General features: G+C 41.9%; 1 protein-coding gene across 4 annotated transcripts in view; it reads left to right on the forward strand.

Annotated features, from left to right (window-relative positions):
- Window positions 1-24479, forward strand: part of CLSPN (claspin) — a 72355-nt gene that overhangs the window by 45733 nt on the left and 2143 nt on the right. For all 4 annotated transcript variants that reach the window (XM_028113595.2, XM_028113593.2, XM_028113594.2 and 1 more), the window contains 15 exons: window positions 485-676; window positions 10422-10633; window positions 11819-11994; window positions 12314-12378; window positions 12968-13167; window positions 13495-13649; window positions 14519-14745; window positions 15278-15389; window positions 19905-19977; window positions 20197-20300; window positions 22582-22746; window positions 22838-22959; window positions 23205-23332; window positions 23653-23755; window positions 24336-24418. In XM_028113595.2, the coding sequence (XP_027969396.2) occupies window positions 485-676; window positions 10422-10633; window positions 11819-11994; window positions 12314-12378; window positions 12968-13167; window positions 13495-13649; window positions 14519-14745; window positions 15278-15389; window positions 19905-19977; window positions 20197-20300; window positions 22582-22746; window positions 22838-22959; window positions 23205-23332; window positions 23653-23755; window positions 24336-24418 (2117 nt within the window). The remainder of the gene's footprint in view (window positions 1-484; window positions 677-10421; window positions 10634-11818; window positions 11995-12313; window positions 12379-12967; window positions 13168-13494; window positions 13650-14518; window positions 14746-15277; window positions 15390-19904; window positions 19978-20196; window positions 20301-22581; window positions 22747-22837; window positions 22960-23204; window positions 23333-23652; window positions 23756-24335; window positions 24419-24479) is intronic.

Genomic DNA, 24479 nt, shown 5'->3' on the forward strand with positions numbered 1-24479 from the left:
AATTGAATTTAAATTTTAAAAATGAAAAAAAGAATTGCATACATTTAGAAACTTCGATTATAAATTTCTACCCTAAAATGGTTTTTTTGTAAGATTTTATTTATTTATTTGATGGAGAGATAGCACAAGAAGGCAGAACGGCAGGGAACCTCACGTGGGGCTCGATCCCAGGACCCTGGGATCATGACCTGAGCTGAAGGCAGACGTTTAACCGACTAAGTCACCTAGGTGCCCCTACCCTAAAATGATTTTTGAAGTATATTGAGGAAGAACAATGGCAGCATTTCATTAGTTTAGTTAAGTTATATGAATATGAATTTGACATAGGTGTTAGTAGCAAAGGAGTTTTTGGTGTCTTTGGGTGTTTTGATTCCTGCTGCAACTTTGTTGAGCTTAAAAACTTAGCTTGTGATTCTTAACTGGAATCTTAAAGGAAAGAGTTTAAGCATGGCAAACTGACATACTGGTTGGTCTTTGGATCTAGAACTGGAAGCCTTGAAACAGCGTTTCTGGAAGCATGCTAACCCAGCGGTGAAGCCCAGGGCTGGTCAGAAGGTGAATGTGAACATCATAGTGAAAGACGTGGACACTGATGGCAGGGAAGAGCTGAAGGCAGATGTGGTACCTGTGACTTTGGCAGCTGAGAAGCTGGATGGAGCAAGCCACACAAAGCCAGGTATTTGAGTTCAAGGTTTGGTTTGTCTGATTCCTTACACTTTGCCCTCTGGCAGGTCTTTATGGCTACTGAAGACCCTGTAGTGAAAAGTTCTAGAATCTCTTTCCTTGGACACTTTGGAGATTGGATAGCAGTACCTGTGGCATGATTCACATGAGCATTGCTTAGATGTGTGGGGTGGGTAAGATGACTTTATTTCCACTTGTCTTTGTCTTTTATAAAAAACAATAAAGGTGCCTTTCTGGCTCAGTTGGAAGAGTGTGCAACTCTTGATCTTGGGGTTGTGAGTTTGAGTCCCCCATGGGGTGTAGAGATTACTTAAATACATAAAAAACTTCAAAAATAAATACATTAATTAAAAAATAAACTCCAAATATCCATTATAGAAAATACAAAGAAAGAATAAAGAAAAAACTTCTACGATCCTCTATCAGAGACACCTATAACTATATTGTGTATCCTTTTTGTAAAAAAAGATTTTATTTATTTGTTTATTTTAGAGAGAAAGCATGGGCATGAGCTGGGAGAGGGGCGGAGAGAGGGAGAGGGAGAGAGAATCTCAAGCAGACACCCTGCTGAGCACAGAGCCCCACACGGGGCTTGATCTCACAACCCTGAGATCATGACCTGAGCCGAAATCAAGAGTCCATCACTTAACAGTCTGAGCCACCCAGGCATCCCTATTGTTTATCCTTTTAATCTCTCTTTGCATGTTTGTATGTATATGTTTTTAGAAACAAACAATAATGTGATCATACCATGCATTCTGATTTCTAATCTACTTTTTTGTTTTAACAATGTCTGTTGTCCCCACTTCCACTTTGAAAGTACAATTAATATATCACATAGAAAAAAATTAAGACACTGAGGAAAATGTATGAAATGGAAAATTAGTCTTCCTAAAGGCAACTCTTGACAATTTCTTGTATCCTAGGAAGTATCCTAGGAAGAAAATTCATATACATACACCAGAGTGTGTGTGTGTGTGTGTGTGTGTGTGTGTGTGTGAGAGAGAGAGAGAGAGAGAGAGACGGACAGACATTGGATACTCACTCTCTGCCAGGCACTGCTCTAGGTACTTTACTATAAATAACATCAGTATCCTTATTCTATATATGAGGAAACTGATATACAAAGCATTTAAACAACTTGCTCAAGTTTACACAGCCTGTGAGTAGTAGAACCAGCAGCCTAATCCAGACCTCCTAACTTCAGAGCTCAGATACACATTATATTGTTTTTGAGGGTTTTTTTAACAGCTGCATAATATTCCATTGTGTGACTATAACATGATTTGTTTAACCATACTCCTGTTAATGGACATCTTGTTTATTCCAGTTTTTGGCATTTCAATGTTGCACCCCCGTATCAGATATATGTTGGTGTATCTGGATGTAGAATTCCTTTTTTTTTTCCTTTAAACATTTTATTTATTTGTTTGACAGAGAGGGAGAGAAAGAGCACACTAGCAGGGGAACAGCAGAGGGAGAGGGAGAAGCAGGCTCTCCGCTGAGCAGGGAGCCTGATGTGGGACTTGATCCCAGGACGCTGGGATTATGACCTGAGCTGAAGGCAGTCAATTAACTGACTGAGCCACCCAGGAGCCCCTGGATGCAGAATTCCTTACAGTGGAGTCATTGAGTCAAATTTTGATATATATCATCCCATTGTCCTTTAAAATAGTTGTACCAATTTACATGCTGAATTACAGTTTGTAAGAGTTCCTGTTTCTTCTTGTTCATAAGAGATACTATCAAACCTTCTAATTTTTGCCAATATGTCAAAAATGGTATCTCTTATTTTGATTTGTATCTCTTTAATTACAAATGAGGTGAGGGCTGCCTGACTGGCTCAGTCAGTGGAACATGTGACTCTTAATCTTGGGGTTATGAGTTCCAGCCCCGTGTCGGTTGTACGATTACTTAAAAATAAAATCTTAAAAAAAAAGAGAGAGATGAGGTTAAGCGTTACTTTTGTTTATTAACCACATATGTTCATTTTTTCTTTGAACATACCCTTTCCCCATTTTACTCTTGAGTTGTTTCTTTTTTTTTTAAATTTTTTTATTGTTATGTTAATCACCATATATTACATCATTAGTTTTTGATGTAGTGTTCCATGATTCATGTTTGTTCATAACACCCAGTGCTCCACGCAGAATGTGCCCTCTTTAATACCCATCACCAGGCTAACCCATCCCCCTACCCTCCTCCCCTCTAGAACCCTCAGTTTGTTTTTCAGAGTCCATCATCTCTCATGGTTCGTCTCCCCCTCTAACTTACTCCCCTTCATTCTTCCTCTCCTGCTATCTTCTTCTTTTTCTTTTTTCTTAAAATACGTTGCATTATTTGTTTCAGAAGTACAGATCTGTGATTCAACAGTCTTGCACAATTCACAGCGCTCACCGTAGCACATACCCTCCCCAATGTCTATCACCCAGCCACCCCATCCCTCCCACCCCCAACCACTCCAGTAACACTCAGTTTGTTTCCTGAGATTAAGAATTCCTCATATCAGTGAGGTCATATGATACATGTCTTTCTCTGATTGACTTATTTCACTAAGCATAACACCCTCCAGTTCCATCCATGTCGTTGCAAATGGCAAGATCCCATTCCTTTTGATGGCTGCATAATATTCCATTGTGTATATATACCACCTCTTCTTTATCCATTCATCTGTCGATGGACATCTTGGCTCTTTCCACAGTTTGGCTATTGTGGACATTGCTGCTATAAACATTGGGGTGCACGTACCCCTTCGGGTCCCTATATTTGTATCTTTGTGGTAAATACCCAGTAGTGCAATTGCTGGATCGAATGGTAGCTCTAATTTCAACTGTTTGAGGAACCTCCATACTGTTTTCCAGAGTGGTTGCACCAGCTTGCATTCCCACCAACAGTGTAGGAGGGTTCCCCTTTCTCCACATCCCCGCCAACATCTGTTGTTCCCTGACTTGTTAATTTTAGCCATTCTGGCGGGTGTGAGGTGGTATCTCATTGAGGTTTTGATTTGGATTTCCCTGATGCCGAGCGATGTTGAGCACTTTTTCATGTGCCTGCTGGCCATTTGGATGTCTTCTTTGGAAAAATGTCTGTTCATGTCTTCTGCCCATTTCTTGATTGGATTATTTGTTCTTTGGGTGTTGAGTTTGATAAGTTCTTTATAGATTTTGGATACTAGCCCTTTATCTGATATGTCATTTGCAAATATTTTCTCCCATTTTGTCGGTTGTCTTTTGGTTTTGTGGACTGTTTCTTTTGCTGTGCAAAAGCTTTTTATCTTGATGAAATCCCAATAGTTCATTTTTGCCCTGGCTTCCCTTGCCTTTGGTGATGTTTCTAGGAAGAAGTTGCTGCGGCTGAGGTCGAAGAGGTTGCTACCTGTGTTCTCCTTTAGGATTTTGATGGACTCCTGTCTCACATTTAGGTCTTTCAACCATTTGGAGTCTATTTTTGTGTGTGGTGTAAGGAAATGGTCCAGTTTCATTCTTCTGCATGTGGCTGTCCAATTTTCCCAACACCATTTGTTGAAGAGACTGTCTTTTTTCCATTGGACATTCTTTCCTGCTTTGTCAAAGATAAGTTGACCATAGAGTTGAGGGTCCATTTCTGGGCTCTCGATTCTGTTCCATTGATCTATGTGTCTGTTTTTGTGCCAGTACCATACTGTCTTGATGATGACAGCTTTGTAATAGAGCTGGAAGTCCGGAATTGTGATGCCGCCAGCTTTGCTTTTCTTTTTCAATATTCCTCTGGCTATTCGGGGTCTCTTCTGGTTCCATACAAATTTTAGGATTATTTGTTCCATTTCTTTGAAAAAAGTGGATGGTATTTTGATGGGGATTGCATTGAATGTGTAGATTGCTCTAGGTAGCATTGACATCTTCACAATGTTGGTTCTCCCAATCCATGAGCATGGAACGTTTTTTCATTTCTTTGTGTCTTCTTCAATTTCTTTCATGAGTATTTTATAGTTTTCTAAGTACAGATCATTTGCCTCTTTGGTTAAATTTATTCCTAGGTATCTTATGGTTTTGGGTGCAATTGTAAATGGGATCGACTCCTTGATTTGTCTCTCTTCTGTCTTGTTGTTGGTGTATAGGAATGCCACTGATTTCTGTGCATTGATTTTATATCCTGCTACTTTACTGAATTCCTGTATGAGTTCTAGCAGTTTTGGGGTGGAGTCTTTTGGGTTTTCCACATACAGTATCATATCATCTGCAAAGAGTGAGAGTTTGACTTCCTCTTTGCCGATTTGGATGCCTTTGATTTCTTTTTGTTGTCTGATTGCTGTGGCTAGGACTTCTAATACTATGTTGAATAGCAGTGGTGAGAGTGGACATCCCTGCCGCGTTCCTGACCTTAGGGGAAAAGCTCTCAGCCTTTCCCCATTGAGAATGATATTCGCTGTAGGTTTTTCATAGATGGCTTTTATGATATTGAGGTATGTATCCTCTAACCCCATACTCTGAAGAGTTTTGATCAAGAAAGGATGCTGTACTTTGTCAAATGCTTTTTCTGCATCTATTGAGAGGATCCTATGATTCTTGTTCTTTCTTTTGTTAAGGTATTGTATCACGTTGATTGATTTGCGGATGTTGAACCAGCCTTGCAGCCCAGGGATAAATCCCACTTGGTCGTGGTGAATAATCCTTTTAATGTACTGTTGGATCCTATTGGCTAGTATTTTGGTGAGAATTTTTGCATCCATGTTCATCAAGGATATTGGTCTGTAATTCTCCTTTTTGATGGGGTCTTTGTCTGGTTTGGGGATCAAGGTAATGCTGGCCTCATAAAATGAGTTTGGAAGTTTTCCTTCCATTTCTATTTTTTGGAACAGTTTCAGGAGAATAGGTATTAATTCTTCTTTAAATGTCTGATAGAATTCCCCTGGGAAGCCATCTGGCCCTGGGCTTTTGTTTCTTGGGAGATTTTTGATGACTGCTTCAATTTCCTTAGTGGTTATAGGTCTGTTCAGGTTTTCTGTTTCTTCCTGGTTCAGTTTTGGTAGTTGATACATCTCTAGGAATGCACCCATTTCTTCCAGGTTATCTAATTTGCTGGCATAGAGTTGCTCATAATATGTTCTTATAATTGTTTGTATTTCTTTGGTGTTGGTTGTGATCTCTCCTCTTTCATTCATGATTTTGTTGATTTGGGTCATTTCTCTTTTCTTTTTGATGAGTCTGGCCAGGGGTTTATCAATCTTGTTAATTCTTTCAAAGAACCAGCTCCTAGTTTCCTTGATCTGTTCTACTGTTCTTTTGGTTTCTAGTTCATTGATTTCTGCTCTGATCTTTATTATTTCTCTTCTCCTGCTGGGTTTAGGCTTTATGTGCTGTTCTTTCTCCAGCTCCTTTAGGTGTAGGGTTAGGTTGTGTATTTGAGACCTTTCTTGTTTCTTGAGAAAGGCTTGTATTGCTATATACTTTCCTCTCAGGACTGCCTTTGCTGTATCACAAAGATTTTGAACAGTTGTGTTTTCATTTTCATTGGTTTCCATGAATTTTTTTTAATTCTTCTTTAATTTCCTGGTTGACCCATTCATTCTTTAGTAGGATGCTCTTTAGCCTCCATGTATTTGAGTTCTTTCCGACTTTCCTCTTGTGATTGAGTTCTAGTTTCAAAGCATTGTGGTCTGAAAATATGCAGGGAATGATCCCAATCTTTTGGTACCGGTTGAGACCTGATTTGTGACCTAGGATGTGATCAATTCTGGAGAATGTTCCATGGGCACTAGAGAAGAATGTGTATTCCGTTGCTTTGGGATGGAATGTTCTGAATATGTCTGTGAAGTCTATTTGGTCCAGTGTGTCATTTAAAGTCTTTATTTCCTTGTTGATCTTTTGCTTAGATGATCTGTCCATTTCAGTCAGGGGGGTGTTAAAGTCCCCCGCTATTATTGTATTGTTGTCAATGTGTTTCTTCGCTTTTGTTACTAATTGGCTTATATAATTGGCTGCTCCCATGTTCGGGGCATAGATATTTACAATTGTTAGATCTTCTTGTTGGATAGACCCTTTAAGTAGGATATAGTGTCCTTCCTCATCTCTTATTACAGTCTTTGTTTTAAAATCTAGTTTGTCTGATATAAGGATTGCCACCCCAGCTTTCTTTTGGTGTCCATTAGCATGGTAAATGGTTTTCCACCCCCTCACTTTCAATCTGGGGGTGTCTTTGGGTCTAAAATGAGTCTCTTGCAGACAGCATATTGATGGGTCTTGTTTTTTAATCCAATCTGATAGCCTGTGTCTTTTGATTGGGGCATTTAGCCCATTTACATTCAGGGTAACTATTGAAAGGTATGAATTTAGTGCCATTGTATTGCCTGTAAGGTGACTGTTACTGTATGTTGTCTGTGTTCCTTTCTGATCTATGCTGCTTTTAGGCTTTCTCTTTGCTTAGAGGACCCCTTTCAATATTTCTTGGAGGGCTGGTTTCGTGTTTGCAAATTCCTTTAGTTTTTGTTTGTTCTGGAAGCTTTTTATCTCTCCTTCTATTTTCAATGACAGCCTAGCTGGATATAGTATTCTTGGCTGCATATTTTTCTCGTTTAGTGCTCTGAAGATATCTTGCCAGTCCTTTCTGGCTTGCCAGGTCTCTGTGGATAGGTCTGTTGCCAATCTAATGTTTCTACCATTGTAGGTTACATATCTCTTCTTCCGAGCTGCTTTCAGGATTTTCTCTTTGTCTCTGAGACTCGTAAGTTTTACTATTAGATGTCAGGGTGTTGACCTATTACTATTGATTTTGAGAGGGGTTCTCTGTGCCTCCTGGATTTTGATGCCTGTTTCCTTCCTCAACATTAGGGAAGTTCTCTGCTATTATTTGCTCCAATATACCTTCTGCCCCTCTCTCTCTCTCTTCTTCTTCTGGGATCCCAATTATTCTAATGTTGTTTCATCTATCGTATCACTTATCTCTCGAATTCTGCCCTCGTGATCCTGTAGTTGTTTCTCTCTCTTTTTCTCAGCCTCTTTATTTTCCATCATTTGGTCTTCTATATCACTGATTCTCTCTTCTGCCTCATTTATCCTAGCAGTTAGTGCCCCCATTTTTGATTGCACCTCATCAATAGCCTTTTTGATTTCGACTTGGTTAGATTTTAGTTCTTTTATTTCTCCAGAAAGGGTTTCTCTAATAACTTCCACGCTTTCTTCAAGCCCAGCTAGTATCTTTAAAGTCATGATTCTGAACTCTAGGTCCGACATCGTACTAATGTCCGTATTGAGTAGGTCCCTGGCTGACGGTACTACCTCTTGTTCTTTTTGCTGAGGTGATTTTTTTCGTCTTGTCATTTTGTCCAGAGGAGAATAGATGAATGAGAGAACAAAATGCTAACAGGTTTACAACGTCCCCAGCAAATATGCTGTATACAAATCAGAAAAGACCTGAAACCAGGGGAAAAGAAAGGGAAAGAAAGGAAAAAGAAAGAGAAAAAAAAAAGATAAAAAGATAAAAACAAAAACAGAACAATACAAAAAAAGCAGAATGTGATCAAATATGATCAGGCGAGTGCATAGATCAGTGCCACACACTAGATTTTGGGCGTATTTTGGTCTGTTAGAAAAAAGTGCCTCCTAAAATTTTAAAGGAAGAAAGACATATATGTACAAAATAAGGGTTGATACAATGAAGGGATGGAAGATGACTGTAAAGATGAAAATTATAAAAGATTTTATAAAAGGACTTGATAAGATAAGAAGTTGTTTGAAAAAAGAAAGAAGAAGATTTAAGAAAAAAAAAAAGGAAAAAGGGAGAGAATGTGATCAGGCAGGAGACTAGAACAAAGCCATACACTAGTGATTTAGGGTATATTTTGATCTGTTAGAAGAAACTGTATCTCAAAATTTTAAAGAGAGAACAACTTATATATATATGCCAAAAATAAGGGTAACTACTATGAAGGGATAAAATATGACTCTAAAAATGAAAAATAAAACATGTTTTTTTTTTTAAAAAGGGATTGATAAGATGTTGGTTGAAAAAGGGAAAAAGAAAAATTAAAAAAAACAGTTAACAAAAATTAACTTTGAGGAACTAATGAATCATGGTAAAAAAAAAGCCATGAATTCTATGTGCGGTATTCCCCTAGCGCTGGAGTTCTCCCGTTCTCCTTGATCGGTAAACTTGGTCTTGGCTTGCTGGCTGTTCGTGCTGATCTTCTGGGGGAGGGCCCTGTTGCTGTGGTTTCCAAATGTCTTTGCCGGAGGCTGAATTGCCCCACCCTTGTCCGTCCAGGCTAAGGAAGCTGCTCGGGTTTGCTCTCAGGAGCTTTTGTTCCCTGCAAGCTCTCGGTACAGCTTTGGAGGACCAGGGCAAAAATGGTGGCCTCCCAATCTCCACCTGGAGGAGCTGAGAACTCGGGGCCTCGCTCCTCAGTGTGCCCCCAGAGAAAAGCAGTCACTCCCCCGTCTCCCTGGTCTCCGGCCGCACTCCGTGCTCACCCGGCCTGTGACCGAGCGTTGCTATCTCTGGCACCCGACCCCGTGTGGAGTCTCCAAACCCAGCAGATCCCTGCGGTGCGTTCCTGCGCCGCTCCTCCCTGGGAAGGAAGGGGAGTCTCCCCGGCTCTGCCGCTTGTTGGGTCCCTGCTGGAGAAGCAGTGGCCCGACTGGGCTGCAGATCACAGTTTATGGCCACCCTGAGCTGAGAGCCCGCGCCTCGGCTCCGTCTCTGCAGCCGGCTTCCCCGCTCCGATACCTGGGAGCTCTGGCGCACTCAGGCACCCCCGGTGTTTCTGTGACCCTGAGGGTCCTGAGACCACACTGTCCCGGGAGGATTCCAACCCCTGCTTAGCCACTGCAGCGACATCCCTCAGCCGAGCCAACTTCTAAAAGGTCCGATTTTGTGCTCCGCGGCTCTAGCACTTGCCAGAAGTGGCCCGCGGAGGCCCCTCCCCCACCATCTATCCTCCCGAATATCGCCTTGGATTCACTTCTCCGCACGTCCTACCTTCCAGAAAGTCGTCGCTTCTCTGTTCAGAGTTGTTGCTACTCTCCTCTTCGATCTCCTGTTGAGTTCATAGGTGTTCAGAATGGTTTGATCCCTATTCAGCTGAATTCCTGCGACCAGACGAAATCTAGGTCTCCTACTCCTCCGCCATCTCGCTCCGCCGAGTCCGAGTTGTTTCTTTTATTCTTTAATATTACCAATGTTGGGGTGCCTGGGTGGCTCAGTCGTTGAACGTCTGCCTTCAGCTCGGGGTCATGGTCCCGGAGTCCTGGGATTGAGCCCTGCATCGGGCTCCCTGCTCAGAGGGAAACCTACTTCTCCCTCTCCCACTCGCCCTGCTTGTGTTTCCTCTCTCGCTGTCTCTCTCTGTCAAATAAATAAATAAATCTTTAAAAAAAATATGTAATATATGAGTAGATGTAGTTTTGCTTCTTAAATAAATAAACAATAATAATATAATCAATGTTGTCCTTCATGGCTTCTGAGCCAGAGATTTTCAGAGTCCTACTTTTCCACCCCTTTTTTGCCCTCTTTAATAACTTTATAATCTCTGTGTAGTATATTATCCCAGGGTGTAGAACATCACTATGAGAGTTCTCTTTTATACTTCAGTTCGTAATAATCCTTATTTGTTAAGATAACAAAAGCCTGGAGTACTAAGGTCTCTGGTTTTCCTTTGAGGATGTGACCAGAACACTTCTGGAGTTGCCTGGAATGCACGCTTCCATGATTGCAGTAGGTAGTTGGTCATTGTGTCTACAGCATTTCTTCACATTTCTGTTCAGGTGAAAAGCTTCAGGTGCTGAAAGCCAAACTACAGGAAGCGATGAAACTCCGTAGGCTTGAGGAGCGCCAAAAGCGCCAGGCGTTGTTTAAGTTAGATAATGAAGATGGATTTGAAGAAGAGGAAGAGGAGGAAGAAATGACGGATGAGTCGGAGGAAGATGGAGAAGAGGGAGATTTAGAGCAAGAAGAGGAGGAAGAAGGCAATCAGGAGGTTCTGACAACTATTTAATTTTGTTACTCAGTCAGGATGGGTAAGGAAAGAGGAAATCAGATTTGAATAAGAGTAGAGTAAGCATGTTCAATCATGTAAGAGATTTTAGGGGCAGAGATGACGTAAGTAGCTCCGAGGTACCATAGTCCTAGTGCATTCAGTTCCATCAGTGCCTTTGGCTACTGGCCGTTCACGGGCCCTAGCCTTGGCCTCTACCTGTTAATCTACTTATTGAAATATATGACTAAAATGGAAACAGCTTTGTATTCATAGATGCTTTTTTTTTTTTTAAAGATTTTATTTATTTATTTGACACAGGGAGACAGAGTGAGAGAGGGAACACAAGCAGGGGGAGTGGGAGAGGGAGAAGCAGGCTTCCCGCCAAGCAGGGAGCCCGATGCGGGGCTCGATCCCAGGACCCTGGGATCATGACCCGAGCCGAAGGCAGATGCTTAACCAGCTGAGCCACCCAGGTGCCCCCTTAGATGCTTTTATCTTTGTTGTGTATGTAGTTTTCTCTATTCAGAATGAACAGTAGTCTTAACCTTGATCAGGTGGAGGTCTGGAATAAGTTCTCAGGCAAGCTGAGATTTTCCTGAGTTTCTTTCTTTGCTGCGGAGGGTAATTATAAAAGGGCCTCTTGCCCTTGTTCCACAGTATTGTTTTCTGCCTAGGTAAGACAGATGATGATAGGGTTTTGGGTATTTTGAAAAAGAAAAAAGCCACCAAAAAAATAATAGAAAAGAAAAAGAAAAGCCCCCGTGTTGGAACTCTGAAGTCACTGCAAGAGTTGGCTCATGTTTATCCCTGGGTCAAGAAAGAAGGGAGTCTGAATGTCTGAACTGGGCTGCGTGTCACAGTCTGTTTTTGGTCTGAGGCTACTAATTGTGCCTCAGTCTCAGGCTAATTATTTAACCTCTCATTGCCTCAATAAAATGATAATCCAGTCTTCTTTGACAATCTTGTAGCAAGTTGGGGAGGGTAAAAGGTAAAATAAGTATAAAAGAGCTCTAGAAGTGTCAGGGAAAGTTATGTTGCTCCTAATGGTTAGACCAAGCTTCCTTTAGGTTTACCTTTTCAGATCTAAGATGTGACCTGTCACCAAGCAGCCATATATCAGGCTAACAGCATATTTGCTTTTAAATTTTTGGACTTTTTTGTTCTGGGGCGGCATGATTGGTGAAGATTGCAGAATTCCTTCTCAGTAGTGAAGAAACGGAAACCAAAGACGAGAAAGAAATGGAGAAAGACAACAGTGATGGCAGCAGTAACATTGGCAAGTCAGTTGGTCTTCTCTCTGTCCCCAAACCTCTGTCATCCGAGACCTTACTTCTATTTAAGGACAACTCTTCCAAGATGGGGTAAGTAATTCTCTCTAGGGAAAGATAAGATTCCCTTATGTTTGCCCCTCTCATAAGAAGCAGAAACATGGGCTCCTGGGTGGCTCAGTCTGTTAAGTGTCCGACTTTTGATTTCTGCTCAGGTCGTGATCTCATGGGTCATGGGATGGAGCCCCGTGTCTGGCTCCAGGCTCAGCAGGGAGTCTCCTTGGGATTCTTTCCCTCTTCTCCCTCTGCCCCTCCCCTCACTAGTGTGTGGTCACACTCTCTCTCAAAAAAATAAGTCTTAAAAAAAAAAAAAGCAGAAACAGATAAAACAACTGACCTTCTTATTTTGTAGTTACTTTCCTAGTGAAGAAAAATCAGAGACAGATGAAATCTCAGGGAAAAGGTCTAGCAAACTGGGTAAGTAGTAACTCCCACGCAGAACTTTTCTTAGCTCCTCTAACTTTGGTACTTCAGGACTACAATTCCGTAAGATTCCATTTTTTGGAACTCTAGTAGACTTTTCTCAGTCTCCCCTGTGGCAATGAAAGGAATTTATGAGTTAGAAAATTCTTCTGAAAGGAATTTACAAATTAGAAGATTTTTCTTGGTTCTGTTTTTGAAAACTTACGGTTTCCTTACAGTTGACCATGGACATATAATAGGTCCTTAGTAGTGTGTTGATTAAGTGAACTGTGAAACATTTCTGTCATATGTAGATGAAAGGAAGATGTATACGTGAGTGGATAATGGGGAGAGTGATCACAGGCGTTAGGCAGGGTGAGAGAAAGATGGGAACTTCCAGGTGTCACTTAGCTCAGTGATAAACCTCGATGGTATAATGCTATCTTAGTACTATAATTTACCTTCGACTTCATGTATTAGAACATATAACTTGAGAGGTTTGCCTATGAATGTTACCTGACAGTTTCATTCTCAATTCTTTGTCCTAAACAGATCCACCTCATTTCTAGAATCATGTACTTAAAAGTTATTTCTCTTTCCTTAGATGAAGATGATTCATGTTCATTGCTAACAAAGGAGAGCAGCCACAATAGCAGCTTTGAGCTGATTGGCTCCACGATTCCATCCTATCAGCCTTGCAATAGACAGACAGGCCGTGGGACCAGTTTTTTCCCTACAGCAGGAGATTTCAGATCTCCTTCCCCTGGGCTATTTCGAGCCAGTTTGGTCAGCTCAGCTTCTAAGGTAAGATGATAATTGTTTTCTAATCTCCCCCTTTTACTTCCCACCCTGCTAAATTAAGTGTGTCCAAGCCAACCAACTCCCAGCACATTATGTATGTTCAGTTTAAAGCAACCACCCCCTGTGTGTATTAAAAACAAGCCTCATTCGGTGTTCTTACTTTCCTGAAGATGTTTTTCTTTATTCCTCTCTTGACTATGCATTGTCCTCCTCAACTGTAATTGCCTGAGAATGGATAAAATCCTGCAAATAGCAACTTCTGTTGTTGTCATGACAGTGAATGACAATTATAAAATGTTTTGTTTTTGTTTGGTTTTGTTTTGGTGCCAGAGTTCAGGAAAGCTGTCTGAGCCTTCACTTCCCATAGAGGATTCCCAGGATCTGTATAACGCCTCCCCAGAGCCTAAGACACTTTTCCTAGGAGCCGGAGACTTCCAGTTTTGTTTAGAAGATGACACTCAGAGCCAACTGTTGGATGCAGATGGGTAGGTAGTTTTATGTTTCTGTGGGTGGGATGGTGCTGGGTACTGCTTAATTTGTTTAAAAATAAAGTGAGCTTCTGTTGCTCCATCTGTGCTTTCTCTTCTGAGAAAGAGGTGTACAGACCATTAGTATTACATTCTGCAAGTTTGAACAAAGGCCTTCCAGAAAATAAAACGTAAATAGTCCTTGCTGGCATTCTGATCCTTCGATCTCTGCTTTACAGATCCATGGCACATTACGTGGACATAACACCAAGTTCTACTCTGGCACTGTTTGAACCAAAAATTACCCTTTACCCCTTTACCTTTCAAATAGCATTTATTCTTTTATTAAACTCCCTTCCTGTTTAGATTATCACAAGGCTACAGTCTTCTGGTTTGGAATTCAGCATTTTTTTTTTTTTAAGATTTATTTGAGAGAAAGAACATGAGCGATGGGGAGGGGCATAGAGAGGGGGAGAAGCAGACTCCCTGCTGAGCAAGGAGCCCTACATGGGGCTCAATCCCAGGATCCCGAGATCATAACCTGAGCTGAAGGCAGATGCTTAACCAACTGAGCCACCCAGGCACCCCTAGGATTCAGCTTTTTTAAGTTAGGTTTTAGAAGCATCCAATTTTTTTTCCCCATGGGGCACCTGGGTGGCTCAGTCGGTTAAACATCCTACTCTTGATTTCGGCTCAGGTCATGATCTCAGGGTCGTGAGATCAAGCCCTGCCTTGGGCTCTGGGCTGGGCATGGAGCCTGCCTAAGACTCTCTCTCTCCCTCTGCCCCTCCCCGCTTCTTAAAAAAAAAAATCCTCTTTAGATTTTTTTACCTACTACTTTGTTTTTTCCCCTAGAGAATTTCTTATATTCTTCATTGTGTTTGTAGGTTCTTAAACGTTAGAAACCATAGGAATCAGTACCAGGCTTTGCAGCCTGGCTTGCCATTGGCCAGTATGGATGAGAATGCCATGGATGCTAACATGGATGAGCTATTGGATCTGTGTACTGGAAAGTTCACATCTCAAAACGAAAAAACTCAGCCCAGGAAGAATGACAAGAAAGAGAACCTGGAAGAACTTCTGAATCTTTGTTCAGGAAAATTCACTTCTCAGGGTAAATAGCCAGCAGAGAATATCAGGCTCACCACAGCCAAATATCTTAAGTCAGTGTCCTTGAAAAGAAGCCTGTTACCATTGGGTGAAAAGTTCATAGAAAACAGGGCTGTGCTGGATTATTGTGTATAGGTTGAATTCTTAGCTTCCTGACATTTGGAGCCCTTACTTTCTTAAGGTGGTAAATGTCAACTTAAGCTTCAGCTTTTGCCATGCGATTTCTCATTTATGGTTACTATGCATGCAAAGCTTAGAAGAGTGTTGGAGTATAGTTAATTTCATATAAATGCCTACTTGTTTCCACCTGCGTGTTCTATTCTCCCCGATGCTAGAATGTCAGCTCTATGTGAGCTGGGATTTTTGTTTTGTTCACTACCGTATCACTTGTGCCTGGCACATAGTAAGCACCAAATAAGGATTTGTTGAATGAATGGATCTTTTTGGCAAGCTTACCTTAGAACTGTATTGAGCTGGGGAAAGAGGACAGAGCTGTTATTTCTTGGTGACAAATCTTTCTCTTTGTTGTGATATAGATGCCTCTACTCTGATTCCATCAGAGTTAAATAAGCAGGAGAAGGAGAGCAGCTTGGGGGATCCAATGGAAGAAGCACTTGCTCTTTGCTCAGGTTCTTTCCCCACAGACAGGTGAGTCTCAGTGATTGGGGGGAACGTAAGAAGGCCCAGTCTTCTGATAAAATCCTGAAGTCAGCAATAAGGAACCATCTTAGGGGCTTCCTATCCTGTCTGAGAGTCTTGCAGTACGTTTGAGTCTCATTTGCAAAGTAAGGAAATTACAGTTCTTTCCTTTGGTTGGTGGAGAACAGGGTTAAAGAAAGCAAGAATATGGAGCGCCTGGGTGACTCAGTCGGTTAAACATCTGACTTGGGCTCAGGTCATGATCTCAGGGTCCTGGGATCGGGCCCCGAGTTGGGCTCCCTGCTCAGCAGGGAGTCTGCTTCTTTCTCTCCCTTTGCCCCTCCCCCCATTCGTGCTTTTTCTCTCTCTCTCAAATAAATAAATAAAATCTTTAAAACAAAACAAAAATGGCAAGAATAGAGACCTAGAGCTAAAGCTGGGGGGCAGACAGTGCAGAGCACCGGGCACTGCTCATTCCTCTGGCTCTGATCCGCTGTTGTACCAAGGCTCCAGTCAGGCCTGTGTCTGCCTCCTTGAGTAGGCCAGGATCCCATCTAAACAGCCCTCCTACAGCAGCTCCCTGCTCCAGGGGGCCTGACAGAGTTCCAGACCAGTGTTCTCTCCTGGGATGTTGCTGCAGTAGCCACGTTTGTTTGTTTAAAGGATTTTTATTTATTTATTTGAAAGAGGAGAATAAGCGGGGAGGTGGGGCAGAGGGAGAGGGAGAAGCAGGCTCCCCAGTGAGCAGGGAACCCGATGCAGGGCTCGATCACAGGACTCTGAGATCATGACCTGAGCCAAAGGCAGACACTTAACCGACCAAACCACCCAGGCGCTCCAGCAGCCACGATTATTGGTGCTGGGGCTACCACAGTTAGTGTGGCTGGTTCAGGGGCTGGCTCTGGAATGGTGTTTGCAGCTTGATCATTGGCTGTGCCAGGAACCCGTCTGTCAAGCAGCAGCTCTTCTCCTGTGCCATTCTGGGCTTTCCCCTGTCTGAGGACAAAGGGTTTTTCTATGGGATGGTCGCCTTCCTCATTCTCTTTGCCATGTGAGACTCTGCAGGGGTTGCCTACCTGTCCCTGCTGCTTTGACTTCAGGCCATGGCTGGTGTTAAAAGTGTGCTAAGCTTACCATTAAACACAACATTTCTCTTAAAAAAAAAAAAAGGCAAATTAAAATATTTGTATGCATGTATTTTTTTAAAAGTTTGTGCATGCACTTTACAGAGTAAATTAAATTCTATTTCATTTTTCAGGTAACTTATAACCAATTACTATTTAGTGTTCTTTTAGAGAACACTAAAAATTCAAAGAATTATCAGTGATTGAAAATAATCAATATAGGGACACCTGGGTGGCTCAGTTGGTTAAGCATCTGCCTTCAGCTCAGGTCATGATCCCGGGGTCCTGGGATTGAGTCCCACATCAGGCTCCCTGCTCCGCGGGGAGTCTGCTTGTCCCTCTGCCTGCCACTCCCCCTGCTTGTGCTCTTGCTCTCTCTCTCTCTCTGACAAATAAATAAATAAAATCTTTTAAATAAAAAAAGGAAATAATATATAGTTTAAGACTATATGTACTCAGATGTTTAAAACAGTCTTTGCATTTGACAGTAAGAATCAAAATCCCTTCAGTGTGCTCTTGTCAGCTAATACGTGACCAGCAAGGAAAACTTGGGAAGTATTTATTAAATATTATACTATGGATATAGGCAAAATAGTACAGGCTTTGCAATTTGGGATCTTGATGCTAAATTGTCAAATCCCCCTACAGCAGAAATAAGGGACAGAAAAGCAACTATTTACCCATATTCTTAATCACTTTGAAGGTGCATGAACTGCGTTCAGCTGCTTTGTTTACGTATCTTACATGGCCAGGCCTCTCCTGTAGCGAGATGCACCACTGCTGTCTTTGCTCACTCTTTTAAAATAGGAATTAATATTTCCTAGAAGTTCGATTTGGTAACCCTCTACAACTTCAGGATGTTTTGTCTAGATACAGTACTTTCTTCCCTGCTAGGGGTGTCACTGGAGCCCTTACCTGTGGGAAAGGAGGAGAAAGTCGAAAAGTTGCAAGTGGAATAGAAGACAGGTTTGGTTGAGTTAATGATATTTTTCATGGGGTTTTCCCTAGCTGTGGAAAAACTCAGGCCAGTAAGCATTTCTCTGTTTAAAGTCCTACAAGGCAATTTGAAATAATTCATTGTTCTTACCCAATTTCTAAGTGCTCTTTTTCTTACCAAGCCTACTCTTATTGGGGGAAATGTCTGGGTATAAGTAAAACATTCTTTGGATCATGTTCAAAGCCTATTAACATTGTACCTAAAATGATAGGCCATTTTGCCTCACTTGCCAAAATAGCCATTTCTAAGTTAAGGAAATTTTGAGGTAGGCTTACAGCATTCTTGTTGTATTTCATTTTAGATTGTAAGCTCCATGGCAGGGACACTATGTTGTTAATTGTGTTTTTACATAGCAACCATTGCAGTATACTCTTGGTGCTTAATAAATGTTCATAATTATTAAGAATAAAAAGGCAAGAATAAGCACATGAGAGTGTTCAACACTAATGATTAGAGAAATGCAAATCAAAACCACAGTAAGATACTACCTCACACTCATTAGGATGGCTACTATAAAAAAACCCCCACAAAATAACAAGTGTTTGTGAGGATATGGAGAAATTGGAACCCTTATCCACTGCTGGTGGGAATGTAAAATGTTGAAGCTTCTGTGGAAATCAGATGGGCAGTGTCTCAAAAAATTAAAAATAGAATATGATCCAGCAATTCCACTTTCAAGTATATTCACAAAAGAAGTGAAAACAGGGTCTCAGATATTTGTATACCCATGTTCATCGTAGCATTATTCATAATGATTAAAAAGTGGAAGCATCCCAGGGCACCTGGGTGGCTCAGTCGTTAAGCATCTGCCTTCGGCTCAGGTCATGGTCCGGGGGTCCTGGGATTGAGCCCCACATCGGGCTCCCTGCTCAGCGGGAAACCTGCTTCTCCCTCTCCCACTTCCCCCTGCTTGTGTTCCCTCTCTCACTGTGTCTCTCTGTGAAATAAAGAAATAAAATCTTTTTTAAAAAATGGAAGCATCCCAAGTGGAGAAACAAAATGTGGTGGACACACACACACACACACACACACACACACACACACACACACACACAAAATGGATTAGTCATCCTTAAAAAGGAAGGAAATTCTGACACATGCAACAACATGAATGAACCTTGAGGACATTATGCTAGGTGGAATAAGCCAGTCCCCAAAATACAAATACTGTAGGATTCCACTTAGATGAGGTACTGAGAGTAGTTAAATTCATAGAGACAGAAAGTAGAAGGGTAGTTGTCAGGAGCTGAGGGGAGGGAAGAGTGGGGAACTGTTGTTTAAAGGATATGGAGTTTGGGGCACCTGCGTGGCTCAGTCAAACGTCCGTCTCTTGATTTCGGCTCAGGTCATGATTTTAGGGTCTTGAGATCAAACCCCGCTTTGGGCTCTGCACTGGGCGTTGTGCTTATGTTATGTGTCTTTTGTTTGTTTGTTTGTTTCCTAGGGAAGGAACTTTATTACCTTGTTTCAAACTTTATTCCCAGGCTTCTTCAGCTTAATTAGCTGCAAAGAATGAATTGTGTATAAGCAAAACCTGAAAAGAGCTGCAGTGTCCAAGGGGCTTGGGCTTAAAAATATTAGAGCTCTAGATTTTATCAGATCCATGAACAAAATTTTAAAAAGCAGTCATATAAAATAGCAGCTCCCAGTAACTTCTTTAGAAGTTGACTCAATTCAGTTTGCTTCATTCTTGGAAACTTCATCAAAATTCTCCACAAGATCTGGAACTTCATCATCATCATCCTCCTTTCCGGTAGCAAGTGGTGCTTTTCCATCCACAGATTGTGTGGGCAGAGCTTCAGCCAGTCTTCTTCAACTAGTCAGACTGTCTGCACCGAGTTGGTAGCATTTCTGTCAGCGCTTTGCCTCAGCATGGCCTGTGATGGCAAAAGTTCGCTGCCAGCGACGCCTGAACTTCGGGGTTGTTAGAGTGCATCACTGTTCCTGGGTTTGTGAATACAGTCACTTCTTCAATACCAGAGATACTGTTTACCCCGAACTTCTTTAAGGAGAACTGAAGTTTCTTATCATCTGATGTAGCCGTTCTATGAACCACCTTCTTTGGACGAGCAGTTCCTTTCCCACCAAGTTTCACTTGTGCTTGTAGTTTGGCGACTTTCTCCTGGTTCATAATAGTTTCTTTCATCTTGTTGGAGCGGAAATGGGACCGCGCGGGGGAATAGGGTTGGCGCTCAGGGGGTCTTGGGCGGGCCAGCTGAGATGTGGTGCCTTATGTGTATTTTATCACAATTAAACAAATTTTTTTTTAAAGGCAAGTATCTTGTTTCCTGTTTCTTAAAGAGATTGTTGGGGCCAATAAAATATTTTCAGTTCCTAAGTTGGCTGAATCCTTGTGGTTTGCTTTCAACAACCTATTTATTGGTTTCTTGATTTGCATTTTAGGGAAGAAGGTGAAGAGGAGGAATTTGGAGACTTTCGGCTTGTCCCAAATGATAATGAGTTTGACAGTGATGAGGTGAGCTGGAAGGGAACAGAGTAATCCTAACTGAACTCCAGGTGTTGCTGCTGCTGTCTCTCTTTTTCCTAGTCTGAGTTGTTGAGAATTCTAAGTTTGGCATGTCATCCGAAGCCATTTCCTAGAATGAGATGTTTGGGCAGAAGTTTATAAATCCTGTTTTTGTTGAGGACACGTTCTGTTCTGCTTAACTCTGTGTGTGATATTCTGATTTTTCAGGATGAACACAGTAACTCTGCTAATGAAGATGTGGCCCTGGAAGACCATGAAGATGATGATGAGGAAGAGCTCCTGAAGCAGTCTGAGAGGTTGAAAAGGCAAATGTAGGTGTTATGTCCATTCCTTCCGTTGCTAGAGAAAGTTCTCCTAACGGCTGAGTTGTCGCTTGCTCCCGTTTTACCTGTCTGCTGGGTCTGTTGCTGTTTGTGGTTAACACAGATGAAGTAAACCCCATTCACATGGTATCTCTTGAGTGTTCAAAGATGGTTATGTACTCCCTTAAGTGAGTTCTATACTAAATATCTCTAGTTCCTTCAGCTGTTTCTCACATGACGTTGCTTTCTGACTCCTCACGTCCTGGATACTCTCTTTATCCTCAGGTGTGGTCCGACTCCCGCTGCGGGTTACGGTCTAACCATGATATGGATGCACACTGCTTGTAAAGTAAAAGATCGTAAGGGCTGAGTCACTATAGATCCTGAGGATTTGGTAGACAACAAAAATTCCTTGTCTAGGAGTAGGGTCTTTTTTCCTATGAATTACTGTCATTTCAGGTTTTCCTCATCCTAGTGTTGGGCATATGACCTCCCGTTCATTTTTTTTTTTTAATGTTTCGTTGTTCTGCTCATGAAAGTAAACCATTTATTTTAGAATATTTAAAAGAAGACAGAAAGCTACAAATAAAAAGTCATCTGTGTTCACCATCCAAGTATTTAATGAATGTGTGGATGGTAGATTGCTCCATAACCATTTTTATGCATATATTTTCATATAGTTGAGATCTGTGCAGGTTGGTTGGTTTGTTTTTTGTATGTACACTTTTGCGTCTTGCTTTTTTCTCAGGATATCCATAAGCATTTTCCCGTGATGTTAAGAGTTTTATAAAGACCATTTTAATAGGTATTCAATATTATATTTTACGTGGATGACTTTTGGAATTCACATACAGGATATCATATTGATCCCTACTAGCTTTGTATTATTGTCTCTAGCCCATCATTCCATTCTATTAAGATCAAGTTTAGAGTTCTAATTTGTCACCTTTCAGATTAACTATCTCCTATAGCTTTGGGTCATCTATAGATTTTTCTAAGGAAGTGGTTCTTAAACCTTATTTAACTGCAAAGTCCTTTGTCCAAATGAAATCTTAGAAAGAATGACAGCTAAAAGTTGAACTGCTCCAAATGGGCTAATGGGACGATTAGAGAACTCAGTGGCTAGTAGCCCTCCGAAGGAATTCCTCAGGAACCCTGGGATTTAGAGGAACTCAGCTTTAAAAGAATAACGTAAGTCTGGGGTGCTGAGGTGGCTCAGTTAAGCGGCTGCCTTCGGCTCAGGTCATGGTCCCAGGGTCCTGGGATCGAGCCCCACATCTGTTTCCTGCTCGGCAGGAAGCCTGCTTCTCCCTCTCCCACTCCCCCTGCTTGTGTTCCCCTCTCTCGCTGTCCCTCTCTCTGTCAAATAAATAAGTAAAATCCTTAAAAAAAAAAAATAACATAAGTCTTTGATAAAAATCAGCCTTCAGAAAGCCATCAAACTTCTACCACTCATGACCATAGATGACAGGACTTTGAGCCCAAAGTGACAGCAGATTTGTTCTCAGTAGGAACCGAGGTCACAAAAACTAGTAGTGGTTTTACTTATCAGTAACTCTGAGCCTCAGTCATGCCTCTAACTTGGGGGTCAAGATCTGGTGGCTGTAAGGGATCCCAGTCTATTATGTCTTTATACCATACCATCTCTAATCTGTCTCCCAGCACTGGTGAGCTTAAGTACAGAACAGAATAATCTGAACCTGCCCGCAGGTATGTCCCAAATGTATAGAGGAGATTGGGATTCTGGCTTTAAAGAATCCAGGCTCGGGCGCCTGGGTGGCTCAGTTGGTTAAGCGACTGCCTTCGGCTCAGGTCATGATCCTGGAGTCCCGGGATCGAGTCCCACATCGGGCTCCCTGTTCGGCGGGGAGTCTGCTTCTCCCTCTGACCCTCTTCCCTCTCATGCTTTCTATCTCTCATTCTCTCTCTCTCTCTCAAATAAATAAATAAATAAATAAATAAATAAATAAATGTTTAAAAAAAAAAAAAAAAGAATCCAGGCTCTACTACCTCCTAGTTGTGTGACTTTGGGTAATTTATTTACTCTCTCAGTCTCATTTCATTCAACTGTAAATTGAAGGGAATAATAGTCTTCCCCCCTGAGATAATGCCACGATGCCTGGAAAGCACAGTTATTGGCATACAGTGTGTATTAAATGATAGACTTTAAGTATCTTCAGAATGTATTATTAAAATTTAAGTGGCTCTATGTTCTGCTTTTCTCACTGCATCCATAGTCTGTATGTTTGTATTCATTGTTGCATTTCTAATCTTTACAATTCTTTTCTAGGAGATTGAAGAAATACCTGGAGGATGAGGCAGAGGTGTCGGGGAGTGATGTGGGAAGTGAAGATGAGTATGATGGGGAAGAGCTTGACGAATATGAACAGGACGAAATTGATGAAGCACTTCCTTCTGACGAGGAGCTGCAGAATCAAATCAAGAAAATACACATGTCAGTATCCCAACAGGCCCTTCTGCGTCATGGGGTGTTTCTACGACCAGCCAGAGTGGTCCCGGTTTTGAATGCTGTACTTTTCCTGCAGGAAAACGATGTTGGATGATGATAAGCGACAGCTACGTTTATACCAAGAGAGGTACCTCGCTGATGGGGATCTGCACAGTGACGGTCCTGGCCGAATGAGGAAATTCCGATGGAAAAACATAGGTATCTTGGTCATTGCTTTCGGAAACAAAATGGTACGGCATCCGTGTTTGTCCAGTTTAAGACGGCAAGTGGAAATCAAAACCGCAGCAGGCTGTTGAGGAGGACCTGGCCGTAACCGTGACTTTGTGTTAGTGAGTGGGGAAAGCTTGTGTTGGTATATGATGAGCAATGAGTTCCGTGTGTCTGTCCGGGCACCTTCTCCCAGGAGACTGCAGAATGCTGATAGCCTTGACTCTTTGCTTTAGATGATGCTTCCCAGATGGACTTGTTCCACAGAGACTCTGATGATGATCAGATCGAAGAGCAGCTTGATGAGACGGAAGCCCGTTGGAGGAAGGAGCGAATTGAACGAGAGCAGTGGCTTCGGGACCAGGTAGGAAGTCTGTAAGAACGTCCTCTGTTCTGTCCCTAGTTTATGAGGAGAGGACCCACTCACCTCACTGGTCAGGCTAGTTTCAAAATCTTGGGCAAATTATTGCTGTCCCTTTTAATCCTTGAATTTTCTTTTGTGCTTTGAGAAGATCATGAGCAGTTCATTTCGTGTTTGTCTGTCCAATATCATTTTTTTTGTCTATAGCAACAAAGGTTGTAAAAAAGAAAGCAAATGATATCCCAGGTACCTTAGCTTCACAATCCAGGCTATGCTATTTGGGGACGCGGTAGACTTCCGTTAATGTTGATTTTTGTTTTCAGGCACAGCAGGGGAAAATTGCAGCTGAAGAAGACGACATTGGGGAAGACAGTCAGTTTATGATGCTAGCCAAGAAGGTTACAGCCAAAGCACTACAGAAAAATGGTGAGCTCTTGGCCTTCGTCCGGGTCCAGCCCCCTGGACTGGTCGTGCTGGAGCCTTGGAAGCGACTGCAGCCTTAGGGACTGTTGCGGCTTAGGCATGGTCCTGTGTCTAACATTGTCTTAAAGAGGGCCCTCCGAGGTGGGAAAGGACAGTGTTTTTGGATCTTAGACTATTGGGTAGTGGACATTGTACTTGTGAGTATAAGGTAGCTGGTTTGACTTTATCTTCTAAGGCAGCTCAGAGTAGGAATTCTGGCTTCTTTATTTAGTTGCCCAGGATTGTGTCAGAGCTAGACTTTGAACCCAGATATATCTAATTCCAGAATGAGGCTCCTAAAACACTATTCTGCACTCTTACCATGCTTGTTTTTGCTTATTACTGTTAACTATTTGTCAGCGTTCAAGTTGGTTGTCTGTCTTCCTGCCACTCCTTACTATAGTTTCAAGTCACCATTATAAAATAATTCGAGTTCTTAAGCTTTAGTTTATTCGTTTAGTTACAGGCTTCTTAGCTTGTTTAGATTTAAAGGTAATTCTACCCAGCTTTGCCCAGAACAAGCCTCTCTGTCTTGTCTTTTCAGCCAATACTGCTGTGGTTGTTCAAGAACCAAAGTCTTTACTCAGAAATCCTTTTGAAGCCATCAGGCCGGAAAGTGCACACCAGGTTGGTCGGGGACTTGGTTAGGCTGATGTCATGATCTGCAAGGTTCTATAGGCCCAGGTCA

Source organism: Eumetopias jubatus, unplaced genomic scaffold, assembly GCF_037043125.1.
Source record: "Eumetopias jubatus isolate StellerSeaLion01/CBP00866 unplaced genomic scaffold, mEumJub1_p1.0 scaffold_4, whole genome shotgun sequence".
Lineage (NCBI taxonomy): Eukaryota > Metazoa > Chordata > Mammalia > Carnivora > Otariidae > Eumetopias > Eumetopias jubatus.